This window comes from Callospermophilus lateralis, chromosome 7, assembly GCF_048772815.1.
Source record: "Callospermophilus lateralis isolate mCalLat2 chromosome 7, mCalLat2.hap1, whole genome shotgun sequence".
NCBI classification, from domain to species: domain Eukaryota; kingdom Metazoa; phylum Chordata; class Mammalia; order Rodentia; family Sciuridae; genus Callospermophilus; species Callospermophilus lateralis.
This window is the reverse complement of record NC_135311.1, coordinates 135,216,354-135,225,461: the sequence shown is the minus strand read 5'-3', so window position 1 is coordinate 135,225,461 and position 9,108 is coordinate 135,216,354. Positions and strand designations below refer to the sequence as shown.

General features: G+C 52.9%; 1 protein-coding gene and 1 pseudogene across 1 annotated transcript; both read right to left on the bottom strand.

The window, feature by feature from the left end:
• Positions 1–1,541: 1,541 nt before the first annotated feature.
• Positions 1,542–2,410, bottom strand: LOC143404544 (nanos homolog 1-like; annotated as a pseudogene).
• A 3,733-nt stretch (positions 2,411–6,143) lies between these two features.
• On the bottom strand, positions 6,144–8,787 carry LOC143404545 (PRAME family member 12-like). Its single transcript, XM_077110090.1, has 3 exons — positions 8,486–8,787; positions 7,537–8,118; positions 6,144–6,717 (listed from the first exon to the last, which is right to left on the bottom strand). Exons 1-3 carry the CDS (start codon positions 8,785–8,787, stop codon positions 6,144–6,146), a joined length of 1,458 nt encoding a protein of 485 aa, XP_076966205.1.
• Between the last annotated feature and the right edge of the window lie 321 nt (positions 8,788–9,108).

Genomic DNA, 9,108 nt, shown 5'->3' with positions numbered 1-9,108 from the left:
TTTTTTTTTTTTTTTTTTTTTTGGTGGTGGGGTTCCAGGGATTCAACTCAGGGGCACTCAGCCACGAAGTCACATCCACAGCCCTATTTTGTTTTAGAGACAGGGTCTCGCTGAGTTGCTTAGTGCCTCACTTTTACTGAGGCTGGCTTTGAAGTAGTGATCCTCCTGTCTTAGCCTCCTGAACTGCTGGGATTACAGGCGTGTGCCACCCTGCCCAGCTCTCTGTTTTAAGTTGTTTATGTCAGGCATTTTGGTTACAATAACAAAAAGCTAACCCAGTACTAAACTTCCCTTACAGTTTTGAAATCAATTAATATGCACATTATTTAAAAAATCACAGCACAAATATTTATACTCAAACATCATTTTACAGTACTGGATTTTGAAAAATACCACTCAAAAATAGTCAATGGTAGTTATGCTTATAAAAACTCATGCCAGGACTTCTGAGCTACCAGCAGGTGGCGTGTGAAATCTACTACTTGAAAAAATTTATCTTGAGATCACTGCAGGTAACAGCCTTGTGCTCCCCAAATCCACATCTTCTGGATGCTGAACGCTAATTTTCCTTAAAACTTTATTTTTTTATTCCTTTTTGGTACTGGGGACTGAGCATGTCATCCCTAGCCCTCTGTAATTTTTATTTTGAGACAAGGTCTTGCTAAATTGCTTAGGGCCTCACTGAGTTGCTGAGGCTGGACCTGAACTTTGAATCCTCCTGCCTCAGCTTCCTGAGCTGCCGGGATTACAGTCATGTGTCACCATGCACAGTCCATTTATTCATCTTTCATTCATTTTTGTGGTCCAGGGGAATGAACCCAGAGGCTCTCTACTACTGATCTATATCCCCTAGCCCTTTAATTTTTACTTTTAAACAATCAAAAAAAATTTTTTCTTTAGGTTTAACAGCACCATCTCCAAGTGTATACACAATTTGATTATGACTTGGCACAGTTTTTAAAGGTGAAAAGGCTAGTTGCTAGTTCAGTAATAAAAGATCTGGTACATAAAAGGAGCTGTATTCTACCTGCTACAGACTGCATTTTACACCTCCAGTTAGGACGGAAACAAGCCACAAGGAGGCAATACCCACCCAAATTAATACTGAAAAGAACTAAATTTCACTTCTTATAATGCTTATAATTGCTTCACCTGGAATTAGAATATAACTAAGGACAACTAAAATAGTGCGACATATACAGTAAATAAACAGCGTCTCTCGGCTGCCATATTCAATTAGTGAAATATTCATCCAGCCTTCTTCGCAGTCCTGGATGTGTGCAAACTAGAAACACAGTCCTCCTCATCCATCCCCCTCCAAAAAAAAAAAAAAAAGAAAGAAAGAAAGAAAAATCAGCGTCTAGTCTCAACCTGCTTGACAGAAGTACTCCGCACAGCCGATTTCACGAGGTTCCAGGTTGAGCCAGTGCTGACAGCTCCGCATCTCCCCAATAAACAGGGAAAGACCGTTCGCAGAACAAAACGGAGGGCAGGCAGCGAATGCAGTAGCTTCAGGTGCCCGCAGCCTGGACGCGGGGCCCTCAGAGCAGCTTCCTGCCGGGCAGGTTATCCCTAGCGCCGCGGGGACAGTACTTGATGGTGTGCGCATTGTCGCCGCTGGCGCCGCACAGGGGGCACGTGTAGCGACGCAGCACCGGGCACAACACTCTCCCGTCGGGGCCCTTCGGGATGTGGGTGGTGTAGAGAGCCACCGCCTCCTTGTGGTTCCAGCAGAACACGCACACCTGCAGCTCGGGTTTGAGCAGCCGGGCGGTGGCCCTCCCCGAGGTAGCTTGCAGTCGGGGCTCAGCCGCCCATGCCGGGGCCCGCTCCTCTCCCGGCGCCACCTCGGGGGTGGTGGAGGCGGCGGGCACGCACCCCAGCAGCACTGTGGCGGCGCGACCTGCGAACGGGCTTAGCTCGGCGAAGCGCTCCTCCAGCAGACCATTTTCGGCGGGGCCTGCGCATAGCTCCAGCGCGCCCCCCAGGAAGCAGCCCCGGACCGCGGCTCCTCGCTGTCGTCGTCGTCGTCCTCCTCGTAGTCGGCCGGTCCCAGCGCCCGGGCCCGGCCCCCGTGTGGGGGGAGCTACAGGACGAGGACGACGAAGAGGGCGGAGAGCCGCCACCGCCATCCTAGCCAGGGGCGCAGCTGGAAGCGCGGTTCGCCATCCACCGCCTTGGTGATGAGCATAGCGAGCCCCAGGTAGTCGTTCCAGCAGCTGAAGGGCTGCGGGTGCGCCTGACCCTGGGCACTCACGTAGCGGGCACTGGGCACGACCGGCAGGGGCGCGGGGGCGCGGCCACGGCGGGGCGAGCAGGGCGCCCAGGGAAAAGCCTCTATGGGCGGGCTGCAGGCTGCGGGCGTCACGCTGCCTCCCCGCCGCCAGTGCAGGCTGGACAGAAGGGACATGCCCAGCCTGCCCGCCGGCCAGCCGCTTAAACAAATTTTTGGTACTAGGGATGAAACCCAGGGGTGCTCTACCACTGAGCCACATCCCTAGCCCTCAAATTTTCTCATTTTCAGACAGGTTCTCACTAAGTTGCTGAGGGCCTGGCTAACTTGCTGAGCTGCAAATGCAGCTCAGGGGTAGTGTGTTTACCTAGGGGGCAGGAAGGCGGAGTTCTATACCCACCCCAGGAAGGGGCGAATCCTTCACCTCAGTCTTTCCCAGCTACCCTGAAGCCAGGGTTCTGTGTCCTCTGAATTTGCAGCCACATGCTAAGTTTCATCTCTAAGTGCCCAGAGGAAAGATTTTCCTATGCACCCGACTGGGAAGGCACACAGTAGCTGCACAGCTGCTTCCTGACAGGGACCTGGGCCATGAAACATCCAGTTGCACCAGGTTAAAGGGTGCCTATCTGCCCAGTAAGCACAGGAGGGGGCACAGATCCAGATGTTCAGGGGAGGCCTAATGTCCCTCAGTATCCCCATCAGCTTAGCAGGAAGCTGGACAAACCACCAACGTGGAGAGTAGGACACTGATGGTCTCCAGAGGGGCGGGGCACACGCTCTAGGCTCAACTGGCTCCACCTGGCAGAGTGCAGCAGGTGGTTCTCCAGGACTGACCTGGGGAGGCACCATAGAACCTGAACATGGTGAGCTGGGAGCAGCGGCTCAGGGAAGGTGGGTGCCATGGAGCTGCGAGTCCATGACCTCTCAGTCTGCAATTCCAGGGTCTGCAGAGTAGCTACAACATTCTGTAGCAGAACTTGGAGGGGCATGTTACTTCAACTAGACGTTATTTGGACGAAGGGGGACTGGGAATTGAACCCAGGGGTGCTCTAACACAGACCTACATCCCTAGTCCACTTCCTTTTTTATTTCGAGACAGGGTCTTGCCAAGTTGCTGAGGATCTAAGTCACTGGGGCTGGTTTGGAACTTCTGATCCTCCTGCCTCAGCCTCCTGAGCCACTAGGAGTAGAGGTGTTGGCCATCACACCTGGCTTTAAATTGTGATGCCATCAAGATCCATGTGATTCAGCTGACTGATACCCAGGCACAGGGACAGATGCCTCAACTCTGATTCTAAGTACAGGGAGTTAGTAATTGAGAGGGTCTGGTGGGAAGGGTTGCCTAAGGAGACACCAGGCAGTTAGTTCTGAGGAGCAATGTCAAGGTGGGAGAAGACAAATTGGCCCAAGCCCAAGGTCACCCTACCTTCTGATGATGGTCAACACCCAGGATTCTGCCTGTTGCAGAACCTGCTCATTCACATCACCCATTTCAGGGTAAGGCTTACACCAGGTAGGTCCACCATCTGCAAGGCCTCCATCCCTGCTCCTCACCCTCAACTTTGAATCACCACCTGAGGCTCAGAGCAGCCTTCCCCAGGGTGGCATTGGAGGTGGCTCTCTGCTCCCTGCTGGAGAGCACTGAGCTTCCCTGTTACAAGGTGCAGGTGTGGGGGCTTCCCTCCTTCAGCACCCTCCCCTCTACCCTGCTTTTCACCACCTTCGCTGGACAGGCCTCCCAGGGAAGGAACCTCACACCCACCTCACTAGCTCCTCTCCCCACCACCTGGCTTCCCAGCAGAGTTCTGCTTCCCAGACCACAGACCCCTGTTTAGCCCTCTGCTTCTGTGTGGGTGGTGATGAGTCCATCCTTCAGGACTAAACAGGGGACCAGACCCTGAGGTCCCTCGGTCACTCCAGCATCTCCTTCTCTGACAACACCAGTGGCTGGGATATAGCAAGTGCAATTTATTTGTTCACTTATGGTGCTGGGGATGGAACCCAGGGGTGCACTACCACTGAGTCACATTCCCAGCCCTTTTTTTTATTTTTTTAGGCAGGGTCTCCCTAAATTGTTGCAGCTGGCCTTGAACTTATGATCCTCTTGCCTCAGCCTCCTGAGTTGCTGGGCTTTTTGATCTGTGCCATTGTGTCCAGCAGCTCAGGCAACTGACCCTAGCTCAAAATAAAATTATTAAAAGGACTGAGGTTGTATTTCAGTGCTAGAGAGCCTCGGGGTTCCATCCCAAGTACTGAAAGAAACTTTTAGAGAGAAATTATAAAAGCTGGGTTACAATATCATAGAGGATTTGAATCTTAGAGATGGAAGGGAAACCTCTTAATTATCTCAGTTCTGGGTTTAGGGAGCCCTGGGATGTCTTTTCTTCTTCAGGTAAGAGGGAAATTTCCTGCATAATCAGAGCATAACCTAAGTAATAGGCTTTCTCTTTATTTCTTTGTTTTTTGGGGGGAGGGGTGTACTGGGATTTCACTCAGGGGTACTCGACCAGTGATCCACATCCCCAGCCTTATTTTGTATTTTATTTAGAGACAGGGTCTCACTGAGTTGCTTAGTGCCCCATTTTTTTCCTGAGACTGACTTTGAACCTGCAATCCCTCGGCCTCAGCCTCCCGAGCTGCTGGGATTACAGGCATGTGCCACTGCTCCAGGCATAACGGATTTCTGCTGCAGAGGACTCAAGTTTATCCAAGGAGGTCTTATGGCTCTCTTTGCCACCTACTGTTAAAGGGGAAGAAAAACTATTTTAGAATCCGGTGCAGTAGGAGACCATAAAACAAATCATTTGCAAATTGAGTGAGAGGGATTTGTAGGACATTGTACGGTTGAGAGGTCTTGGCGTGATGCCTGAGACGGGTGATGTGGGGTTTCAGGGCACACTTGTAGATTCCCAGTCTGGGTTTAGTGCTGATTTTTCAGAAGGCAACAGTGTTGGCTCTGCTTATCACCTGGGTACCAGAGACAGCAGAGTGAAGGTGTCTGCTGCGAACCATTTGGAGTCTGCAGGCCCATTAGATGACAGGTGCTGGGGTTTGGAATTGCAGGAAATCTTGCATTTATAATTTTATCTTTTGCACCTAACTCTTGGGTACATGTCCAACCTCCCTTTAGGTTTCTTGACTGATGGGTTGTTAAATTGTAGAAGGATTTATAAGTTGTATTCTGTGAAGTTCTCTACAGTAGTAGGGCACCCTTGGGTTCAATCCCCAACACACACACACAAAGACTCAGACTATTTTTCCCTGAACCTCAGCCCTGGGGATAAAGCTGTGGTCCACTATGACCTGAATAACTCTGATGGAAGTCTCCTACTATTCTCAGAGAAACTTCTTTGGAGAGCAGGTTAGTTTTCTCAGTTCTGTGGGCAACCACAGGCGTATTACGCCACTGAAAAGCCACATTCATTCGATGGAATGGCACCCAGAGAGAAGTAAAGAATGGAGGGTATACTCAGAATGGCCCTGCATTATTGTGATGCCATGAGGTCCTCGGCTCCAGTGTCACTGATCAGCACTGATCAGCCACTGGGTTAGCTTCCTGACCTTTAAGCTGAAAACCGTGGAGGACAGCAGAGGCTCTGCCGCAAGTTCCCCAAGTCGCTCATTTGCAACCATCCATGTAGGAGTCATGCCCTGTGTACCTCTCAGCACAAATCTACTTCCAGAAATTCAGATTCCTGTTTCTGACTCCTAAGACACATGTCCCCATCGGTTCCAAGTCTCCCGACGGGAACCAAGCCTCTGTGACCCAGGCCTCCTGCATCAGCTTTTCTGTTCCCACTCATGTTACGTAGTGCCCTGGCATGCTGTTTCTAGTTCCCCTTGGAGAGACACTCACGTCTTATCTTTATTTTCAAGTGCACAGGAGAAAATTTCTCATATATGCATCCCACTAGGCAGGCAGCCAACAGCGACACGGACTGGAGGGCAGGTTGTAGATGAACCAGTTGCCACATCTATGGCAGGGTTTAGTATAGAAAAGGACGTTCTTTGGCTCTCTCACATCCCTCAGTATCTCCATCAGCTCATCGATGAGTTGGAAAAGTCTCCCTGGGTGGATGGCACCCTGGGCATCATAGCTCTCCAGAGGGGCAGGGTACTTCTCTAGGCTCAACCGGGTCAGCCTGGAAGTGTGGAGCAGCAGGTTGCTCAGGACCGACATGGAGATGTCATTCCCGTTGAAGCTCAAGAGCCTGAGCTGGGAGCAGCAGCTCAGGACAGGTAGGATGGCCTGGAGCTGGGAGCTGGTGATCCCACAGTCCTGCAAGTTCAGGGTCTCAAGGGTGGCTGCAGCATTCTCTAGCAGAAGTACGAGGGGCTCAGGACTGAAACTCGTCAATTTGCTGCCCCACAGCGTCAGGTGTATTAGCTGGTCGAGGTTTGGAGACCCCGACAGATCATTCCAGTCTGGATCTGAGAGCAGGCAGTCGGTTATTGAGAGGGTCTCCAGGGGGGTCTTCAGGAGCCTAAGCAAAGATCAAGCAGTTAGTTCTGAGGAGTGATGTCAAGGTGGGAGAAGACAAATTGGCCCAAGCCTTGGGTCACCCTGACCTTCTGATGATGGTCTCCACCCAGGACTCTGCCTCTTGCAGAATCTGCTCCATAGCATCACCCTGTCTCATGCTGAGCCTTTCACCCCCACTTGAGTGACCAGGTGGGTCCTTCATCTCTATGGCGCCCCTCCTCGCTGTCAAGCAGAAAGCCACAGCTGTAGTAGAGGGGGTCAGGGTGAGACATGCACAAATAACAAACCCAGGCAAGATGGAGCCGCACAATCTGGGGTTGCCCTCCTGCGGGGCTCACACCTGTACCCTCCACCCCTGCTCCTCACCCTCCAGTCCAGAATCACCACCCAGAGCTCAGAGCAGCCTTCCCCAGGGGGGCATTGGCAGCAGGTCCTCTGCTCCCTGCTGGAGAGCACAGAGCTTCCCTGTTACAAGGTGCAGGTGTGGGGGCTTCCCTCCTCCAGCGCCCTCCTCTCTACCCTGCTTCTCCCCACCTTTGCTGGGCAGGCCTCCCAGGGAAGGAACCTCACACCCACTCACTTGCTCCTCTCCCCCCACCGGGCTCCCCAGACCAGGGACCCCTGTTTAGGACTCTGCTTCTGTGTGGGGGTTTAGGTGAGACCTGGCTTCAGGACAGAGTGAAACAAACACTTCATTGACTTTCTAACATCTCCATCAATGTTAAGTCACCATGGCTGGCACACAGCAGGTGCCCGCTGAAGTTTCATGTGACAAAGAGTTTGCTCTGATGTCCTAGGACAGTTCCCTCTGCTTCCTCACCTGAGCACCTGGCACAGACGGCCTTCTAGGAGGAAGACACCATCCAGGTACAGCCTCCGGAGGCTGTCCATCTTGGCAAACTGTGAGGTAATGTCGTCCATCAACTGATCTCTCTCCTCCTGGGAAGCATAGGCAGACACATAGACGTGGGAGAAGAAGAGCTTCCTCAGGTTGCTCATCTGGCCCCAATAGGTAGCAAAAGTAGCCAAGGTGGACAGTCTCCAGCAACAGTGCACATCCAACTGCTGGATAAAGTCCAGATCCAACCTCTCCAAGATCCTCTCGATGCTATGGACGGGCAAAGAGCACATCTGCAGCTTCTGGCAGCACAGCTGTATCAGACCCTTCCTCTCATCCACCCAGCGAAAGAGAAAGGAGAGGAATGCATTCAGGGGTCTTTGCTGAAAGCGCAGGTTTACTAACACCTTCAAGGGCAGAGTGGGCCCTGTGTCTGGAGAGGCCTTCACTGTTTGCCACTCCTTCATGACTCCTGGTGAGCAGGCATCGACCACGGCTCCAGACCACGTCCTCCAGAAGTTCCCATGAACCTTCCGCAAATCCAGCACCTGCAGTTTCCACCTCCTGCGGGGACCACAGCAGAGTCTCAGCCCTGAGGCCCCTTCCTTCCCCTCTCAGCTGCTGCCGCCTGCTCCACCTCTTCCTTCTGTCTCACTTTACTCCTTGCCCCTCCAATCCAGTCTGGTGCCCCCACCTGTACCAGCGGAGGGAGGGGCAGGAGCAACCTCCTTCAGGGGTCATGGCAGCTGCCACAAGCACCTCCACATCTGGAAGCCCCTCCCAGGTGGGGCTCAGCATGGCCAAGGCCTCTCCACCCCTCCTTGCTGGCAGAAGAGGAAGCCATTTGGGAACACTTCAGCACCCACTCTCCCTGCCCACAGCCATCACTTCCCTGGACACCCAGGGAGCTCCCTTCCAGGGTCCCCCTCACCTGGGGCGATCCTGCTGGGCAGCCAGCATGTCCAGCCCATCCAGGGCCACTCGGATCATCCCCAGCTGTGGCTTCTTCATCAGGGCCCCCAGGGGCAGGCAGGGGAAGGGCCAGGCCTGCACCATTTTCTTCAGGACCTCAGTGTGTCCCCCGCTGAAGGCCTCCATGAAGAGTGGTGGGAAGAGCTGTATGGGCAGGTCCTCCAGATCCAGGATGGCCCCGGACTTGTCCTTCAGGAGGCTGCGCCCTGCCAGCTCCTGGAGTGTGGGTGGGGTCCGCCGCTCATCCTTTGGAGTCTGCATGGAGGGATCCTGGGGGACACCCCGCCCAAACACATCATTCACAGCCAAGCTCCATAGCTCTACCTTATACCCACCCCGAGAAAACCACTCAGCCAAGTGGATGCTTTGGCAATTGATTGATCCAATTTCACTCTTTGGGTGGCTAAGCAGACCTGGTGGTTGAGGTCTATAACCCCATGGCTTGGGAGACTGCGGCAGGGGGATCACAAATTCCAGGCCAGCCTAGAATTTAGTGAGACCATGTATCAAAATTAAAAATAAAACAGGGTTGGGGATGTAGCTCAGTACTAGAGTGCCCCTGAGTTCAATCCCTAGCCTCAA

Bases quoted from the DNA above. Each gene is read 5' to 3' on its own strand.
- LOC143404545 (XM_077110090.1), bottom strand. From the start codon at position 8,787: ATGCAGACTCCAAAGGATGAGCGGCGGACCCCACCCACACTCCAGGAG. The intron at 8,119-8,485 runs GTGAGGGGGACC...TGGTCCCCGCAG, and splicing joins GCCCAGCAGGATCGCCCCAG to GAGGTGGAAACTGCAGGTGC. The intron at 6,718-7,536 runs GTGAGGAAGCAG...ATCTTTGCTTAG, and splicing joins CGTCTGTGCCAGGTGCTCAG to GCTCCTGAAGACCCCCCTGG.